This window comes from Scomber scombrus, chromosome 4 (assembly GCF_963691925.1).
Source record: "Scomber scombrus chromosome 4, fScoSco1.1, whole genome shotgun sequence".
Lineage (NCBI taxonomy): Eukaryota > Metazoa > Chordata > Actinopteri > Scombriformes > Scombridae > Scomber > Scomber scombrus.
Window position 1 is genome coordinate 19,571,301 of NC_084973.1, and position 21,949 is coordinate 19,593,249.

Here is a 21,949-nt window from a genome sequence, read left to right on the forward strand (position 1 = left end):
AAAGTCACCCGAGTCAGTTATGGGTGTCCAAATGAATGTTAACAGCAAGAAAATCACAGCCAAGAATCAATTTGACCCACAAAGCAAATGTAGCAACAGCAGAAAACAGAAATCACACAAACACGCACATACATACACACACACACACATACACAGACAGACTCACTCACTATCTCCCATACACAGCACACATATCACACTCCATGATCTAGGTGTATAAGGTAAGGTATTCTATCATTCATAAGAGAGGTGTAATTCCAGTCATGTAGCAGGATGAAGAGCAGTCTGCTTAGCAGGCCCATGTCTGCCATAGGAGGGATGGAGGGATGACAGGGACGATGGAAAAGAAGATCCAGAGAGAGGCTCAGAACCAGGTTAGATCCATGTCAATGCTGTCCAGCATGGAACAAACACAGGATTGTTCATAGCATCCTGACATGGTTAACAAATACAAAGATATCTCACACACACAAACACACACAGATGCAAACAGACACATACACATGCATACACATACACACACACACACACTCACACCAGACGAAATGCTAACCATAACACATCATGATTTTGTCTCCTTAGCCTGTCTGCCAATAAAAACATCCATGATATCCCGGAAAGCAAAGGGTATAATCCGGTGCTGTGTATGTGCTGGATAGTGTTCCCTATAGATGCTGTGTGTATAGGGGGTGTGCTGCTGTTGCTTCAGCGTCCCTGGTAGCCAAACGTGCTGCTCTCCCCAAGCTGTACCTAAAGCCTGAGAGGACTGCACTGTGGATGGGGAAGGGTGAGTTACAGAACATGGACTGGAGTGATAGAGGAGTGGAGCCAGAGCTGGGAGCTCCCTGTGATGTGTTCAGCATAAAAATACACCAAAACAGAGAGGTAAACAAATAGATGGATGACATGATGGCAAAGGTAGTAAGATGTTGGAGCTATAATCCCTACATTTAAGTATCCTTCACTATCTTTTAATTTAAAATTGAAGACATGTCTCTCTCAAAGTCAGCCTATGTTAACAGAAAATGTCACCTTGTTGGAAGCCAATTAATATTGATGCCATGACTAATTTGGGAAAGCAGAGGCTTTTATTGCTATGTGATCAGGGAGGGGGAGGGGGGGGGGTCACTTTAGCTGTAATTCATTTACACAGACAGAGAAAACAGTGGCAGATTAAACACAGGAGAAACAAATTGAATCACAGGATGCCATTCATTTCAGTTAGTTTTAGTTTTAAGCCTTATATTGTGTTGTCTTCATTTGGGCTACAATGATAAAAAATACTGCATTTTCAATTTATTTTAAAGGTGCAATTTACAGCTCTGGATTGCATGCTTAGATGTTTAGCCCCTGAATATGTCTATGGGCTATTATGGATTTTAATAATGAATTATAATGTAATATTACACCCTGTTTTTGTGAATGCAGGTCTTTAGTGAACAATACAAGCATTACCACTGACCATCTCTAAACCTCTTTTGTCACCTCCTGTTCTCTACAACATCCCCCCTTTCCTGCTTCACTGTCTTTGACAAATCTCTCTCTCCCTCCTTCCATTAGTCTCCTTCCTCTCCCACACTCTTCGTTTCCTCCGCTGATCTCTGAACATCCTTCCTCCTCCCTCCTTTGTCTTCTCTCTGTGTCTCTCTCCTCTTCCTTTCTCTCGGTATCCCTTTCTCTCTCTGTCTCTCTCCCTGGTGTGGTGTCAGTGGCTGGGGTGCTACTCTTTCTGACAGCAACTGCACTGACGTCAATGACATTCTTCTCATGCTTAGTGCGACATCAGACACCGGCGCTCGGAGAGGCCACTCTGCTGCACAGACGCAGGGCTGCAGCCAAACTATGTACCGGAACAGCTCGACAGTGAAGTCGGACTGTGAGAAGGAGAGGGTGAGAGAGGAGGAGGAGATGGAAGGGGAAAAGGGGAAAAATCCTGAGACAAGGAGAGAGGAGAGCCTGGCAAAATATTAATCTTTAGTAACTCCACTTTACTCCATATCCCCAAAGGAAGAACTGTTCATATTCTTATACCCTTCTTTGTACATTTTAGGATGGCTGAGGCACTTAAATCCAACATCCCATGTAATAGGGACTTTATATAGAACCTTATGTTTCCATATTATAAGATGCAATATCGAAGAGAGGAACAAGGGTCAAGTTATTTAGAGGAGTGGCTTCTTCTGGAAAAAGAAGTACCTTATAGCCAAAAAAATAAGCAAAAGTTTCAATCATTCTCAAAACATGATGGATTGAGGATATGGGACATTAAATATGAAGGAAATAATGTAAATTAATTTAGGGTGTAACATGAGTTGATACCCCATTCACTCTGTTAGGGCTCATACTGAATGTTAATGGATTAGTATCTCTCTCTTTAGCTTACAGACATCTATTCTCATCTAAAATGGATAAAAGGTCACTGTACTTGTATATCTTAAATTATTCTAAAAAAACATTTTTCTTATCTCCACAGTAAGGCAATGACAGATGACAGAAAAATGTGTCACAAGCAGGGAAGAGGCATAGGGCACTAAGGATGATGGATAGAGAAACTAAGGACAAGCAAAGAAACCCAAATGTAATCATTCTTTAATTCACCAGTATCCTCACTCTGATTGATTTACTAAGTTAACTTTAATTACGCCTCCTTTATTACCTTTCTCTCTGCAAGATGACTTAGCCGCCGCCTCAGCGAGCCTTTGCATTACAAATAGTCAATACTCTCAAACAATCATGACCATGACTCACAATCTGTCACCAGTTTATGGCAAGGCCCATAATGGCTGAGCACCAGTATGATTGTGTTCTAAATATAGCACAATGTCACCAGTTCCTCATATACTGTATAAGCAGGTTATATATCAGGCATGTGATTTCTGGCAGGAATGTCTGGATGGAATGGATACCACTCAAGGTCAAAGAGAGAAAATTTGGCTCCCCATAACATTAGGTATTTTCACCATTTTTATACTTGTAAAAAAGCATACATTCAGCGTCTTCTGCGAGGACCCCTCTTTATCGTGTGCATGAATGTGTGTGTTTGTGTCATTTTATGGGTGTCTGTGCATAAGCCTTGGCATCATTTTGCTGAACAAAACACAGAAATTATTTATTAATGGTGGAAGTTATAGGGTATCTCCTGCAAACACTAGCCAGGTTACAGGCAGTGATACAGCTAAAAAATCAAATTGACTGTCAAGGACAAGTCTATTCTAGCTGTCCCAGACTGTCTGCACAATATCTTCACAACAAAAACTCTTAAAGTAGGTCAGACAGGCCATGCAGTAGATGTCGACAGTCTAGCTGTTAAAGATATCATCAGGTATGACTACATATAGAGTTTATCACATAATTAAATAAGTATTGATAAGTGCTGGTTGTGGATGAAGTGCTGAGATATGACAGTCTCAGCTTCATCAGACACCAGGCATGACTGAAATGGACCCTGATATTTCATACTAGGTGACAGTTCAGTTTTACCCGGTTTTAACCACTAAAACTTAACAACTGAACATCTTGAAAGATTTTTTAGCCTGTCTCTGTACAGAGATCATATACAACAGAATATGGAGGTGGGTAACATCCACTACAAAAGGACTTTGTGCAATATAGACAGGGCTCACTAACTGTCACTTTTAGTCACAACACATCATTGATGTTTTAAAAGTATCAAATGAAAGCAAACAATTAGAAAAATCACTATAACAACATCCCTTCTGTAGGTTAAAATTAATTTTGTCTCCTTCCAGTTCTAAGTAAAACAGCACATACTACTTACTACATATTGATACTACCAATACTTAAAATACTATAAATAATAGTAGTTAAGGGTACTTTTTTCTATGAGACAATCCATTCCTACAGACACACACACACACACACACACACACACACAGAGACACACACACACACACACACACACACACACACACACGCTGAGGACACATATCATCATGCTATTCAGGCTGTCCACATACCTGTAAAGGTGGTCTTGGTGATGGGTGGTGGGTTACACATGGGTGATCTCCTGTTGTGGTGAAACAAAATCACAAACTGACACATTTCCATCCCAGAAATTGAGATTCAGCAGTAAACTACAATTAATTTTACTCAGAACTCTGTATATGACTGTTAGCAGTTAGCATTCCCCTTCTGTTATTGCATTGGTTACCATGTAATGAAACATGATGGGAGAGGGCACCTTTACAAATTATTGTTGCTGTTGTTGTAGTACCAATAATGACCAGAAGATGGCGAACTAAGCCAGAATGTGAATGAACACTTCATGGAGCACAAGCAGGTGCAGCAAAAAGAATGCTAACCTTAAATCACGTCACATCTTAGACATTATATCACTGTAATCAAATATTGTGATATTATGACCACAGTCGATCATTGTTCCTTCTTATGTAATCACTCCTCCCACAAAAACAGATTTCATTCTGTTTCATAAAAACAGAACAGCTTGGCAACTTACTTATTGGATGCTCTGTCTTGCTGTAGATTGGTTAATGCACCAAAGTTGTTCCGTACAGTTCTCAAGCTGGCAAGAACCTGAAGGTAAGAGAGTAGATTAGGACTGACTCATATGGTGTTCATCAATTTGTGGTAATATAAAACATGAAGACAACCGAACAGCATTGGCAAAAGCTCTCACCTGTGCAAATGGCGTTACAATCATATCGTCACCATGGCTGGAAGACACAAAGAGAGCGGCTTTAATGTTAAATGTACGACTGCAATATGTATTGACATTCAACAATAGAGAAGTATGTTCATGTTCTGTTCTGAAAAGGTCAAGGGGGGGGGGTCATCACATCAGATTAGTTTCAGCGTCTGTGATGCACTCAATCAAAGTGACATGTTAACTCTACACATCAGCTACGAGCTGAGGCCCTACATCACAACATGTAATAGTCTCAGGATAGTTTCAGTGAGATGACTGAGGGGCTTCAATGTCCCTGTGCTGAACACATACAAGTAAAAAAAACATCCTCACATGAAGAACACTGCAAAATTGCAAGCCGACTTTGCACTTGCTGTACAGAAAATGTCACTATTTCTTCATATCTTCTCCCTCTCTTTCAATACTCTCCCTTTAAATATACAATCCTTATTTCATCCCATTCATTTTTATTAATTCAGGGAAATGCCAGGTAAGCATATTTGGAATTTTGTGAATATGTGGACTACTGAAGTAGATCAAGAGTTGAAAGCCTTGTTCAAGGTTATATCAGCAGGTATTGTTGAGGGAGCACTCACTCAATTCCTGCAAAAGGAATTTTAACCAGTAATCTTTGAGTCAGAATGCTGCTGACCTCCAAGCCCTGCTATGACTGTGAACACTTTCAACATTTGTTCAGAAGACAGAAGTGGTGTTGGTGTCACAGAGCGCTCAGCTGACTGCTCAGTTCTATGATATCACAGTCATGTCACGCACACACCCACTGCCACGTGAGCTGACATGCTTGGCATGAAAGTCAAAGGAGTTGCATGCTTGACATCTACTCCTATTGCAGGACAAATAGAAGGTATTCAGAGTAAAGATGACCAGCTACATATTCTCTAAAGAAGAGATGGACAGATAAGGGGATAAGAGAGATAATGAGATGGGCAAGCTAAGGGGTTGGGTAATGGCTGGGCATCTACATTGGAGGCGCTCAGGTACAGTGTGGAGCATAGGTCACCCCTGTTTTGGAAGCGCTCAGAGCCTAATAAACAATGACTGTAGTTCAGCACAAAAGAAAGCTGTGAAAGAATGAACCAAAAATGGATTAATAAAAACTTTTAATAAAGGTTTTTAACTTGGTAACTGGATAGTGTGTGGAGGTCGAAGCAGGGTCACTGGTTTAATACTACGGAGTAAAAAGCAGCAGTAGGGAGGAAGTGTAAGGTTACTGCAGGACATTATTTTTCATCCTTTTGTCTATTTGTCTTTTCTTCAGGCTGGATCGAAATGCTAAGTTTTCAGTCAATATTAATATTTCCTGTACGGTAGCACTGAGTGTACAGTACATGTAACTGGATAGCTACCATTGTGTGGGAAATGAGGAAAATGCTATCAACATATACACTGAGCAACAAGATACCAGCTTGTTTGTGTGTGTTATCATCATGTATGGAATGTGTTCTTTTATAGCTGTAAAGCAACGGGGAGCTAGTAATATAAAAGACAAATGACCAAGGCATTTGGGATGTAAACTGGCTAAATACAGTGAAAAAATCCCTTCCATTATCCCCATTATAAGTTCTACAGACATAATGAACAACTTGGCAAAATAGTCACATTAACTACGGTTGTGGATACTTAGTTACTGACCACCTTGTTTATGTTACGAGATATGTCTAAGAATAGATGTGACACCACACAATCAGCTGTTGGGCATGCACACTTCCTACCGGTGTGGCAGCTTTAAGACCTGATCTCATACACATCTAGCCATGACACAGATTTACAGAGGCAGCAGAAATAAAGGCAGAGATAAACACATTCACACGCACAATAGGGAACACTGAGATACATTTTAGGAGGGTTTGAGTGTAATCAAAAGACAGGATGCACTCACATGTCACTGGCAATGGAGGAGTTTCGGGACATAGACTTAGGTGAGAGGTCGTAGTCACTGTCAGAGCGGTAGAGAAACGACTCTCTCCGTTGGCTGTGGACAAAATTGGCCTGCAGGATGAGGCCTGAGCCCGGACTGGCCATCGGGTCCAGTGGGCTGCGACCTGATGACGTGCCATTGTCCACATCGAAACTGTACATGGAGAGAGAGAGAGAGAGAAAAGGGATATTTATTAAAACGTGAAAAAGATAGTAATTGGCATTGGAAAGAGAAATAAATGTGGTGCAGAATCTAAACAATATTTGATGAAAGTTGACAGTATTTGTGATTGTGTTAAAGTTTCCAGGAACATTTCAAGATAACAAATAGGAATATAATAAAAATGCAGAACCATGGGACAGCATGTCCAATGGCCAAAGTCAGCCTGAAACAATGCAACTTACCAAGACTTTTCACAACCATTTCATGCACAATTCTAAAAAAGCACCATGTGCAACAGATTGTACTTCATGATGTAATTGAGCTATCCATGTCTAAATAAATCACATGATTTATGCAAACATTACTCAGATATTGACTAACCCACATGAATAATTTTTTACCATTGCGATAGGTTTTGCCTACTCCTGCATATGCTGTAAATTGTGGACTATTTACAGTGCATGTGGGCTCAATGCAAGGCTCTGCACTTGATGTTCAACCAATTAAAAATTATAATCAGCCAGTAACTCATCATCAGGCTGATTATTGGATGATTATGAACAGCGTCAGACTTAACACAGCCATGAGGGATATGCTTTGTTAAAACTAAGAGAAAGGGCTACAGGTAATACCTCTCCTCTAACAATGCCACTGACTCACAGTTTAAAGGCGTCTCTAAACCAGTGACACCGTTTCCCACTGCAGTATCACAATGAGCTCCTTAGTCTCCTAGGTGATTGTTTACCCAGGGGATGACTTACGCCTGTCACCAGGGATATCTGTTTCTTCGCTAGGGTTACCAAGCAATCCCATAATCCTGTCTACAATAGATGCTAAGGGCAGGTGGGACTCCCCTCGGCACGATGCGTAATATGCATAGGGCTGACGTCCCATTTGTCATCATCATTATCCTTCACTATGGAAACGGCCTTGCCATTAATCCAAAATGATCAGCATTTTTCCAGTATGATCTGCACTCTAGCCAGTATGGGGCACCCTGCTCAGGTTGGTGCTCCTCGTTATTTATGCATGCATGTGAATGATGAGAGGATGGATAGAGTGAATAGTGCAAGTGTGCATACTTGCAGGTTTTTGTTGTTTGTATCAGGTGTAGGGACCAGACCAGAAAACTCTCCCATGACATCCAGCAAACAACTAAAGCATTGCTTGTCATTACATGATGTGAAATAACTAACATTGTTATCAGTACACTTTTCCTTCGACCACAAGCTTGTACAATTTTTTTTCAGGGTATTTCATGTCCTCAACAATAGACGATTCACTGACCTAACGTGGTCAAGTTGATCTCACACTGAACTGTGTTTTGCAAGCTTGATTGCAGGTTGTAAAAAGAGAGCAGATGACTTGTAGCCATGGTTTATGAATGTTTTGTAAAAGAGATTTTGAGAGGAAGAAGTCATTACGCTGACTGTTCCTCCCCAGGGCCATATCGCTGACACAGCCCAAGGATCAGTCTTACACACCCAAAGCTACAGATATATATAATGGATGGGTGCTATAGTAGCTCCCATCCATGTGTTACAGTCAATATGTCAATGATATGCAAAGTTCAGCTAGCATTATGCAAGAAACAGGAAAAAACTTATGTCAATGACTTTACAGCAAGTACTTTCTTACGCAAGTGCCTGAAAGAAAGAGTCATTTTTTATTTTTTATTTTACTTGTTCCTGGAAAACTTTCTAGTGTGTAGCTACCTTCAGCTCTGAAACAAAAGCTTATCTCTGCGTATCTCAAAAGCTCAACACAGCCACAATGATAGGCAGGACATACCAGGCATATTTTCCACAACAACTAAATGGCTAAACACTGAGCTATCTCTCCGTGATCTCGCTGAGTAGCAGGAGTTAAGTGAGAGTGAGCTTTGGTTGCGGAAGAAGATAGTTTGGCCGTCTGCCTGATCACTGAGGAAAGGGCAAACGTATTGTCCTCGTCCCCCATCTCTAACTATCTCTAAGACAGACAGAGAGAGATAATATGTGAGGTGCATTGACTCCAGCAACGTTTCCCCATAGTTATGTTTGTCTAATCCTACACGCATCACCTCAGTCTCTGTCCCCGAGTCCTCTTACCCTCTCTACTAGTATTAGTATTAGTATTACAACCATGTCAGTCTAAACCTGTACTAGCTTAGATGTGATCCTCCCACATACACAAATAACCTAACATCTTAACACACTTAACTGTTTTCTTTAATGCAGGTCTGAAACCACAGACTAATAAATGGCTTCTAGGTTGTTGTAGGTACAGGTCAGTCCGTTCTCCAGCTGTTCTGGATACACTGTATTCTGAGATAAGTGTGTATGGGTGAGTGTATCAAGTGTGCAGACAAGACAAATATGAGAGATGGAGAGATAGTGCAAGTGCCGAAACATAACACCCAGCATATGTTTAACAAGTGATTCATTATAACACTTTGACGTCACAAGCCACAAAGGTTCACATCCAAACCTCTGACACGCAACTGTGTGTGTGTATATAGTGTGACTCTACTGGCACACCCTCTTTGGGAATGACTGAACGTATTACACCAGCATTGACATCATAGTGGGAATGTCTCATATTTTTCCCCCTACTCTGACACAAAGCAGTTGCCTATGACAAGTACAAGTCAAAAAAGAAAAAAGAAAAGAAAAAAAGAAAGAAAAAGAATAATGTCAACACCCTTATGACTGTGTTGTGAAGATAAACAAAAAGCACAAGTACAACTCACAGGAGGATTACTGTGGAGAAAGGAAGCAAATCCAGCAATACACAGAGGATGGGACAATAGGAAACTACAGTTTACCCAAAAAGGGAGTGATCCAGAAAACAGACCTAATTGGTTAGGAAGGAAATGTTTGATGCACGAAGGCTGGACAGATGACAGAGAGCCATTTCAAGCTGTTCCAGATATCCCATCTGCTCAACATCACTGCTAACATTTGCCCTCATTGTCTTGACTGTCATCAAAAAGCTTATATTTACGCTGCTTCATTTCTCTATCTTCTGTCTTTCATCCAGTGCCTCACTTTTCCACATAGTAAACTATACAGCACTGCACACATTTTTCATTGTTTAATGTCTCTTATTACAACCAGTGCTCAAAACTAACTTTTTAGATCCCAACAAGTTACAAGCCGCTTCCACTACATTTTGACTGACATGTTTTAAATGGCATTTGATTATTGCCTGCATTTATTTATTTTATTATATTTATCAGTAACAACAAAACAACAACAACAATATAACAAATCTATAACATTTCATTTTAGGTTTATGTACATAAACTGCAAAGCAAACTGCATCAAGAGACTGGACCAATGAAATTACTGACCTTATACAGTAAGATTTTGATTATAATAATGCTTTGGCAATAATTTAACATCTAAACAAGAATAAATCTAATCTGATACCATTGTAGCCTATCACGATTGATTTTCTCCTGTGATTGCCATGATAGGGATATTTAATTTCAAGTGTAATTTCAAGGGTTCAAGAATAAAAGGTGTTGATTTCTTATGATATCTGATGACTGTGTGTGTTGATGACTTTCATATGACTATCGAAATTCCTGAACATGACGGGGCATCCATGCATTTATCATTTATGCAACAAACCTGGCAGACAATAACATTCTGGAAGTGGTATGCCTGATTGCTTATCTTTGTTGAAATTTGGCTACAATAGCCCATAGCTACACAAGTAGAAATCAAGGCAGCCTATAGGAACAACATTTTCCACATGGGTAAAGTTAAATGCTTGAATTTGGGTTACAGGAAATAAAATGTTGCTGTTTGTTGCCAGAAAAACTTTAACAATGTAAAGGAATGTTGGTAGGTTAAAGCACAAGACACATAGTAAAAGCGCTGAGGTATTTGAGTTGTTAATTTTGTACTGTATGACACTGCTGGGTCACATGTATGCTTTAGGACACTGCACAGGAGCACCTTCTTTGGCGCACCATCACTTCTGTCTCAGTCTACTCTCCTTATCTGTGTCTCTCCCTCTCTTGCAAACACAAAATGCCATAGATCAATGACTCATTCATTTTCAGCCCTGGGTTACTTGAGCAATTATAAACACCACAGGAGACGATGTGACAGAGCTGTGAAGAGACACATTGGAGAAACAGGTCAGGGCATAAGTGTCTTTGATAAATATTCAGCTGAGGGGAGGATAGTGAGTCTCTGTTCTCCAACAATCATTCAGTGTTGGTCAGCCAACAATGATATACATAATACATACATTATGTTGTTGTCTCTTCCCAAAGTGCAAATAAGTGCACAAAGTGACATAGAGAATTCATTTTTCTATGCAATATCTAAAAGAACACTATGACTATGACTATGACTAAAACTGAAACAGAATATCCAAAAAATGGGGAAACCTGCAGCTAGATGTGTTAGGAAAGTGTGAAGTGGTGTTGGTCAGAACAGATCTGTGTGTTGAAGTAGACAGAGGGAAGATGACACTGGATTTATTTTAGAAATCTGTGAGGACACAAAGGCAGTGGAGGAAGGACAAGGAGAGACATGTCAGTGCTCTCTCTGTGTGTGTGTGTGTGTGTGTGTGCGTGTGTGTGTGTGTGTGTGTGTGTGTGTGTTTGTGTGTGTGTGTGTGTGTTTGTGTAAGCATTTGTGAGGAGTGTGTTCCCATGGACACATACAGGAGTGTCAGTATGTGATCCTGAACATGCGTGTCGTAACCTTGACTGTGTTCTAAATGCAATACAGAAACTCATGACACAGGAAAAGAATCAGCAGCAAAAGGTGACACGGACAGACGGGCGAACAGGTACAGATGACACATTTGATGGCACGTAACGGATATGCTATTTTGGTTTGTCAATGTTGTAGTGCCAACACCTCTGTTTGCTTTACAAGTTTACATCCCTGATAACTTCATACGTATACTGTAACAATACCACGTACATGATTCTTACTCATGTGATATTATTAAACAACAGATATTATTATGTTATGAAGAGAGTGAGCAGTGTTGGAATACTGAATCCAATATTTTTGACACGTGACATTATTTTGAGGCTACTAGTACAGATATTTACACATATAATGTTTTGATTAATTATTTATAATAGTAAGAAAATAGTCAAATCTATGATGACCATGCAGGCATCTTTCAAGTATTGCAACTAGGTGTTTCGTCAGATTATTTGTCTTATTTTATGATTGGATATTCCCTGATCTAAATCATACCTTCTACTGAGGCTGAAGTTATTGTACAGCTACTTGTGTTAAGACAGAATTTAACACTGATGCATTGCAAAGTTTGGGATGTTTTGGTTATAAAGACAATTATTATTATTATTATTTTAGTTCAAAAACATGATTACATTAGTTGAAGCTTATTTAGCAAAATTCCTGTTTCTTCCTCTCCTTTGCAAGCTCCTGAAGGGGTCCATTGTTGTCCAGGTGATACAGCGGTTTCCCTATAAGCTTCCTCACAACGCAGTCAGCAAGCGGAAGAACTAAAAGACTGAAAGACTGGTTTTACATCAGCACTAATATCATAACATCTCAAATTATATCAAGCATATACTTACATTTTGTATATATATATATACAAATATATATATATACAAATATATATATATATATATACATATATATATATATATACATTAGTTGAAGCTTATTTAGCTTATATATATATATTCATATATACTTACATTCTGGCCCAAAAAAAACCCAACCTATTTGCACCCAAAAAAACTCAGCACTGCCTTCATCACCTTAAAAGAGGCCAGAACTGACAGCACGGTAAGGTTAAGCAGATAAGTGACTGCCCACTCACTGATAACCCGTCCTCATACGCACCCCTTCTTCAGTCGCACATGAGCGGAAGCAAACTGAAATTAACACTGACTAGTCGCTAACAGATAAATGACAATATACTAAGTAGGCCATTTTGGCTGGGTAAGTGCAGCTTCTAATTAACGTACTTGACTTTGTATAGAAAGCAGCACTGAAAAAATGTTTTGCATGAAAGTTAAAGTACATTATCTTGTTTTTCTGCTAAAAATGTCCACTGAAGATTGTCTGGAGAGTCTCTTTTTTTTTCTTTCTTTCTTTCCTCCTGGTTGTTATTGCCCCGTCAGGTTGAAGCAAAGTACAGCAAGTCTTTTACTTAAGTCGTGACACTGCTTCAGTGCTTGCTGTCACTGCGTCATTCAGAAAAATTAGTCAATCATGAGAGACATACAAAGAAGTCACCATAGCAATGCAGCGTCGTCTTAGTTCACATGGTTTAAAGCAAAGCAAAGCAGTTCTGCTCTAACATACATAGAGGTCGCATTAACTATGAACCTATTTTCAGACCTATTCATCATCTCTGATCTGGATTACTAAAGGTCAAATCTGGAAAATATGTTAGATAACTTGCACGTTGTAGGGCCCTATGAGAGGCCAGATAACACGTAACCTTCAACATTTATAGCTTGTCTCAGATGCCCAACTGGGGACTGACAAAGGCCAGATGCAAACACTTAAGTTCAAAGTCACACGTTCCACACACCTGTATGCTTTATCACAGGACACCATAATATCACTCCTGCCTTAAATACTCATCCTCCACCTCTCTCAAACTCAAGCCACGTTTGCTGAGCTAACACACTGATGGATACTCAGTCTGCACAGAAAGGCCTGCATTTACATGCCTGGGTGGAGCGAGGTCTGTTGGAGTTTGGACAGGCCAGGGGGCACGCCAAACACCTGAAGCGCGTCAGTGTCTTAGATACACACACACACACACACACGCAAGGAGTTAAATACACTTGAGTACACAAACACTCCTATGCAAGCATGCAGAGACACAAACATACAGCTAAGAAACACATCTAAATACTCTACTCATTTCGGGAGATAACACTGGACTTTCTGCATCACACATGCGTAACACTGCACGTATACATCTGCCCTTTCTATTACAGAAAGCCGATTTTTCACTTACACAAACACAAGTGCACAAATCTACTGTAAATAATATTAAGCAAAGTTATAACAAATGTAAAAGACACATCAATTATGACAGACAGTAAAAGAAACCTTGATAAAACAGTGAATAACAGAAGAAAGGGGGGTAGGACAGATGGAGGGGATGGTATGATTTGTCCAGCTGAGTACTGCTTTTGGTAGCCATTCAAAAAGATGGTTCATAGGAACCTAATGCTGCCAGATTCTCAGCTTTTAACATGACAAAAAGCCACATTCCACAGTAATCTCTCACATTAATATAACTTTAATGAGACAACGACTTTAACATCTTCTTGTATGGAGCTCCGCATGAAACCGCACCTCGTGCTGTCTGTCATATGCACTGCTTTGGGAACCACTACTTTCAAAGACCTTATTATTATGTCCTCATGTCACACAAGCATCATTTCCTGCTGGGGAGGTTGTAGAGCAGATTAATAAACTGACAATGTGAGAACACTGTAAATGCTGCAGGGATGTCCAACAGACTTCAAAAACACGCAGCTGCTGGACAACCTTCCCACCCCACATACACACACAAACCAGACACTGTATTTTGTCCAGGGTTGCTCTGATCCATTTACAGCTCTGCCTGAGACTACCACAATGGAAAAGAATGAATATTAACTTCCAATGTTAAAGCTACAGGGCAGTTTCTTTGTAGGAAATAAGTGCTGACAGGCGAGGACAAGTTGAGACAAGAGGAGGGGAGGAGACATGAGGGGGAGGGGAGGTAATGTTGTGCCCCTGGCATTGCGCTCTGCATCCTGCATTTATTTGGAGCCATGTGCAGTTAGGAGAACCTATAGACTGCTGGAGCACCAACACAAATTCCTTCATGAATGATGTGCTGTTTTTTTTAACCTTGTGTGTGTGTGTGTGTGTGTGTGTGTGTGTGTGTGTGTGTGTGTGTGTGTGTGTGTGTGTGTGTGTGTGTGTGTGTGTGTGTGTGTGTGTGTGTGTGTGTGTTTAAATAGCTTAATTGGCTGAATAGACAGTGAGTTCTACCAAAAGTACACTGAGGGTAAGATACACCAGGGTCATGACAACTGCAGCAGGTGCTGTACTGTTATTAGGTCAGTCTGATAAAAGCGAAACATACAGTACAGCAGAGTTAAGGACAGAACTTATCTAATCAGACCAGAAAACTGTCCCCAAAATAAACCCTGCACTGACTGACATACACAGGGTACAGATAGTTTTTGCGGTAAACTGAGAAAGAAGCGGAGAAGTTTTGATTGACAAGAAGCCTGACACTGGAATATCCCCACAGAGAACAGCAAACACAAACAGACAAAAACTGAAAAGGAAGGAATTGCGTCTAAGCTGGTGAGGCAGAGCCAAAGTATTTCGGAAAGCAATGAACAAGCGGATGGAGAACAATAGAGCAAGACACACAAACACAACAGGATTAACTTGTGCTAGTATGACAAAAAATTCCAGTCTATTTACCATATTCCCTCTGTGTTCTTCAGAGAGCTGGTAGAGCGCGACCGTGGCTTAAGAATGATACTCATGGTCTGACTTTTCCTTCCACATCTGAACACACACACACACACACACACACACACACACACATAAAGCTACATACACACACACCCTCTGGGCCACCAGGAGCTCTCTGATCAGACCTCCGCTGTGGTTTGACCACAGTCCTCACTGGTCTGAAGAGATCAAGTCCTTCCAGAGTCCAGTGGAGCTGGTTGAAGCCAAAGCCGAGTTCAGTCAGATCAAACCTTGCGTCCAACAGTATTCCACACTGCTGCTGCTGCTCCGTCTCGAGCTCTGATCGTTTGACAGTAGGTGATTCTTTACCCTGTTCTCTCTCTCATTTATCGCACTTATCTTTCTTGCCAGATCAGCGTGTGATCTTCCTCTTTCCTAATCCAGGCATGCACTCACTCTGTCTTTTTCTCACTTTGCTTCTCCCTTTCCTGCCACTGGGTTTTTTCCCCCTGAATAGTGGAAATAAGATCCCCTCTCACTTGCTCCCCCCTTACTTTTGTCTCTCTCGCGCTCGCTTTTTACGACTCTGTCCCTATCTTTGAGTTACATGACTCTCCTATTCTCTCTTTGCCTCTCTCTCCCTCTCTGTCTCCCTGAGCTGCAGCTCGGGTATGTCTGGAGTGGGAGGGGTTGTTTTGGTAGTAGTAATTCCTTCAAGGGCGGGACTTGTATCCCCCAGCAATCTAACAAGCGTCTTATGTGTCAATCACTCAGCTGCCTGAGTAACCTAAGACTAACAGCTAATACACGCCATTGATGAAGGTAGGCTTGGCTGAGTGATCATTCATGTGATTGCAATATATGAGGCAACAAACTGAGAAAACAATGAATTTACTCAGTAGCTCATGCTCTTGTTGGCTAGAGTCAGAACTAAGGCTAACAGGTTATGAAAGCACTGGCAGATGTTAACATTTTTAAAATTGAGAAATAAATGAGTGGGAGTGAAATAGAAAGAAGTGTGAAGCACAACAATAATTTTACTATTAATCAGAGCAAGTTATTTTTTAATAATGATACAATATGACTTTTGATATAATTATGACTTCTGTATAGTCAAATGCAAAATATTTTAACTGATTATTTTACTCAAGTGAATGGTAAACATAAGAAGAGCAATTACCAAAGCTACATGAATTGTTTTAACATTTCATTTGTCAGTTAAAATTATTGGTTTTATTTTTCACTTTAAAAATGCTGCACACCAACTATACCAATACAGGGTAAGTTATTAAAGTATGTATGTGCTTATTTTCACACAATGTCAGCAGCACCTTGCTGTCTATAAACTGGAATCAGCAGTGTATTGCAGTGTAAAATAAGTTTGACTACAGCGCTCAGAAGACATCGTCTGCCGTGAGACTTGTGGGCCATGAAGCTAACATTAGCATTCCACCAGTCAGGCAGGTCGGTGTGTCAACTCACTGGCATGTCAATCACACATGAATGAAGCATATCAAGATAGTATGGTTTTGTATGCACTGTCATATGTGTAGCTTGTATCTAGAATATGTGCTTGTATAACTATGTAAATAAATCATAAATCAATCAAGTAATCAGGCAGCAGGAAACACAAAAAGAAGAGCAATAAGAAGTAGGGTAAGATACTAAAGTGAACATATATGTGGCATGTTTGCACTATTTTAGTCTAATTATAAATGGTCATATGAATGCACAGGTGACAAGTTTTCACAGTTGCATTATTGCATAAGCTGGCTTTCAAAGCACTGTTCTGCATCTAGTTGGCACTAGTATTGCAGACAAATACTTCTGAATTGTATGTACAGTACATATCTCTCTGCTGCAGTCATCTATTGGAGATGAAGTAAACACACAGCACTAGATAGGCAAACACAATTAAAAAGTAGTGCACAGCAATTCCTACATCCCCAGAAGCTCCAACAAGTAAAAACAAACCTTCAACAACAATAGCAGAAAAAAATACAACAAATGTAACCAGACACACAGGAGAATCTGCATACACATTATTCCTGCCCTCTCATTTTGAAAGCAGTGAGAATATTTCCATGTTACCATCATGGTAGCTGGCCAGAAACGCAAGTAACAAGAGAGTGACATCAATCAGAGGAAGCTTCTCTTTTGTTCAGGAGAGGTATGGGGTAAAGAGACAGGAAGCGTCAGAAAAGGAAATGCACCCATCACCAGCTTTCATGAAGGAACAATAAATTGCTCATTGACTGATAATACTATGGTCATCCACTTCATAGCTACTGATGCTTCAGAGCAAATTACGTAAACATGCTTTTATGTCACGGAAGAAAACAGGCGGACCTGAGGAGAGAGCAAGACGGATGTCATGTGCTAATTTTCTTGTATATACGCACATGCAGATTAGTTTACATGCAGAAATGTTCACACATGACATATCAGCAAACTAATTTGCACTAGCAAGTTAACCTGGGAATTTGTTGTTACTGTAGCTCAATACCCACATACAGTACAACCTCACAATAACATTAAGAATTAAGTAAGTTTGACCATTTAATGGATGGGTTCCTTCCATATTACCATGTGTCCATCTGTTTCAAATTTCATGTCAGCTAAGTAGTGAATTCTAATCAATGAAAGACATGTTTGAAGCCTTCCAGTAGTGAGTGTGAAGCAGATTTGATGCTGCATGCATGGATGGTTGACATCTCTTACGTTACACAGCTAAAATTGTGGCCATTTATGGAGTGCTTTAAGTGAGTTACGGTGAGTTGAAGAGGCACATCTAATGCTTTCAGTGTAGCATGGCAGAATTATGTAGTTTATAGCTTGGTCAATGTGGTGAAACTAATCCTATTACCACAGTCTGCACATTCCATGTGGTCAAGGAAAGAACAACTAAAGAGTCTAGTTTCTTAGAAAACTGGGACAGTCTTACTGCTACCATGAAACCACACAAATCTTAAATGAAAACAGAACAGACAACACAATGACAACAGTTATACTAACATACTCTACCACTGTTACAATGCCACCCCTCTGAGTTTAATATTTAACAAAGTTGAACACATTTAGACTTGATTAATTTACTTTTAATTCACAGAGGTAGATGTGTTCACTTACAAAACCAATCTGCACCTCACATCATTTCATTAGCAAACAAAGATTAGAAGTTGGATTATGGGTTCTGTTGAGCAGGAAAATTATTTTTACACAAATCCATTCTCTCTCACTCTCCACTATTGTCCTGTTCTCTCTGTTTTGTATAACATAAACAGCTACACATAATGAGCGTTTACTTTTAGCTTCACTACTGCCACCCCCTGGATACAGAGGTATAAGACACCAACAAAAATAATCACCTAGTCCAGCTCAGCAGTTAGTTACACTTGCATAAAGCAGGCATGTTGCTGCTGCCTCGACTCCTGCTCCTGCTAAATCTGATGCAACTCCTTGAATACCATAAAGGATCTGTACCTTTTCTCGTCAACATTAATATTATGTTGGTGTGAATGTATCATAAAAAAACCTTACCAAAAACTTAAAGCAAATGTAGTAACAATTATGTTTACATTATACATTTTTATTAATTTCAGAAACATACTTAATGTTATCCTATATATTTCCTCAATAATGTATTTGCCTTTTCAACACACACATTTGTATATAGCAGTTTTTTTCAATCCTGGTCCTGGGCCAGCCCTACGCTGTTTTAGATGTTTTCCTTATTCAAATAAACTGATTTCTACCAGGCTTCTGCACAGCTTGATGATGGGCCAGTCATTTGAATCAGGTGTGTTAGAAGAGGGAAACATCTACAACATCCAAGGCAGGGCTGACCTAGGACCAGGACTGAAAAAACACTGATATATAGTATAAAAAGAGCATGTGTAATGCAAAACTGTCTTGACTGGCAAGCAAATCAGCAATTTAATGATTTCTAATGATTTTGTGACTATTTTATCAGTTCAGTTTCAAGTTTTAGAAATCTAGAAAAATAACACCAAATGGATAAATAATTAAATACACGAGTAAAGAACTGAATATATTATCTTTTTTACACTGACATGAAAACAAAACCTAAATCCATGTAATAGAATGTAACTTATTATGTTAATCGTAACTTATTTTGTCAGTTGTGGCAAACATCTAATTAACACCACATCTAATTAACACCAGTACTGAGAGTGTGAAACCTGTTCTGTGCAACCCTATGAAACTGAGACACAACTGCCATCTAGTGGTTAAATGACATTATAACTTGTGTCATTAAAAAAAACATCTGCATAGATTAAGTGACCACAATAATTGACAAAATGATTGATTTTGTGTCAAAAAAAGACACTTCCATGAACCAAGTACAGTATATGGTGCAGAAAAACACACTCAGTAAATGCTGATATAAATGGCACTTAACTAAGGAGCAGGCAGTGAGCACAGATGGTTGGTCCACAATATTGACAAGGCTCTATCCATATCTATATGTCTACAAACACCAGCCATTAACTTAGGTTTATATTTAAATGTTATACCAAAGGCTCAAACACACACAAATACACAAGTGAACTTCATGTTCATGATCACACAAATACACACAACCAGAAAACAAGGCACAGGAATACATACATCAGATGATAGCACATCTTTGTTTTTTTCTGGGGTCGCTGAGTGCATGTTAGTCAGAGAAATGCAGTATGAAAATGGGCCTAACAAGGTCTTAATTTCTATGCGAGCTGTAATGGACAGAGAGTGCTCTGATTATTAGCTTACTCACTGCTCTGGTTAGTGAACAGGCCTGTGCTCCTGAACACCTTGATGCTTTCAATGATGACTGGATGGAACCTGCTTATTTTTCATTTACCTTGCTCTTAACTGTGTTTTATAAAAGCAAAATAGCAGCTTGCTAGTGTGGCACAGAGGCACCAACACACAAAGACACACACTCTCTGACACTGTAGGTTCAGAAGAGTAAACAGCACGACTAAGTAACGCTTCGACAAAGCTCTAACAACACAAGCAGCCACCAAGCAACAAGCATTTACACAATGCTTGGTTGTGAGCACAGCTCCAGTTAGCTATGTTGTCCAGGTGGAGCTATTCATCAGCTAATGTTCTGATAAGAGAGAACACACACACACTTTGTGTACACTCATGTAACTCATATAAATACATAAAAGCACACACATGCACATTGCATAGACACTGTTCACACATACAAAGGAATAAAAAAACAAAGATTTTAGCTCCTAGACTCTTCCTCCTGAGCTGTCATAGAACTTCTCACTAATTTACTCCATCTCAACTTATTATATACAAGAAAATGTTTGATCTTTCCTATATTGAACATAACCTTAGGTTTACCTTATTCAAGAAGCTGTCAACATTCAATAATGCCGGTATAAAATAGTTTCACATGAAAACAAATCCCGCAATGCTCAGTACAATGCTTCAGATTTAGGTTGATGTATACGCCCTCCCCCTGCCCTTTCACACAAGGTTTCAGTTCCAGAGAGCAGGCATACCCTCTCCTGCCACGAGGTTTGATGTCGATGGGCTTGTTCGTGGCGTAGGGTGAGCCATTGTAGCAGGCGTGGCGGTAGCGGGCTATCCTCTCCAGAGACAGATAATCTGAGTTCACAGGCAAACTCATTTTGGCGAGGTCCCTTCACACTACCAGGCACACTACTTGTGTCAAGTCAGATGAAGAAAGAGAAAGAGGGAGGATAGATGGAGTGATAAGTCTGATAAAGGGGTGTGTGAGATGAGGTGGTAAGGAGAGGAGAGGGCTCAGGGTGGGTGTGACTTGATGGGGGAAAAGATGGAAAGTGAGAGAGAGAGAGATGCAGGAGAAGGAGGAGCAAAGTGCAGGCACAGAGCAAACTAATTGATCTCTTTTCTCAAATAACTATCAAGAGTCAGTATTGACAAGAAAAACAGAAGACATATAATGACAAGAATAGAATGCTTTCAGTGAGTTGCTGCATAGTAACATAATCATGCTATATGTGCAGTAACACTTCAGGTAAAGCTTTGTTGTACTGCCTTACTTACATGTCAAACGTGAAGTTGTGCCAGAACACCAGCTCAATTACTGTACACTAGCCAGCATAAACTGATTTATATTTGGACTGAATATATCTGGGAATGCGTGTTCTTTACCTGACAGGGCTGAGGAATGTTACGGTACAGTGGAGAAGAGTAATTTCTCTTTAGGTAACAGCAAATCTTCATATTCTCTGAAAGGTCTTCGTTATCCCTTAGATCCTTGGTGTCAAAACAGGCTACCATAAAACAGTCCTATGCACTTGAAAAAAAGTCAGCTAGGTCCTGTGTCTATGTTTCAAAACTATATGCAGCCTCTGTGAATGATAGGCTGTCACCTGAATGTAGTTTAAGCTACAGGAGTAAGTTTAAAGTCTAATTTAACATGACTTGGCCACACAAAAACATACTGACTTTTAAAAAATAGTATTAGCAATCTTAGTTTAAAAAACAAACAAAACAAAAGACAAAAACTGCTCTATGTAGCTGGACTAACTGTGGAATACAATGGAATAATTACATAGTCAAGCAAGCATATTGTATATGGTGTGCATTATGAAATAAATAAATAAATAACAACAGGGAGCACTGATGACCACAAGAGCAAGAGGATTAAGTAACCTCATGTCAGGGCATTCATTTTGACAGAAAATCTAATTTTATGTAAGGAAATCAAATGAGACCAGTCAGACACAA

At 39.7% G+C, this 21,949-nt stretch overlaps 1 protein-coding gene across 2 annotated transcripts in view; it reads right to left on the bottom strand.

The window, feature by feature from the left end:
* pde4d (phosphodiesterase 4D, cAMP-specific) overlaps positions 1-21,949 on the bottom strand; it is a 98,500-nt gene that overhangs the window by 17,158 nt on the left and 59,393 nt on the right. The window contains exons 1-5 of one of the 2 annotated variants that reach the window (XM_062417840.1): positions 15,212-15,825; positions 6,567-6,758; positions 4,658-4,694; positions 4,478-4,554; positions 3,978-4,027 (exon numbers count right to left, since the gene is read on the bottom strand). In XM_062417840.1, coding sequence (XP_062273824.1) covers positions 3,978-4,027; positions 4,478-4,554; positions 4,658-4,694; positions 6,567-6,758; positions 15,212-15,276 — 421 coding nt within the window. In that variant the 5' untranslated portion in view covers positions 15,277-15,825. Of the gene's footprint in view, positions 1-3,977; positions 4,028-4,477; positions 4,555-4,657; positions 4,695-6,566; positions 6,759-15,211; positions 15,826-21,949 lie in introns of those variants that run through there. The other variant, XM_062417838.1, reaches the window with a different exon arrangement.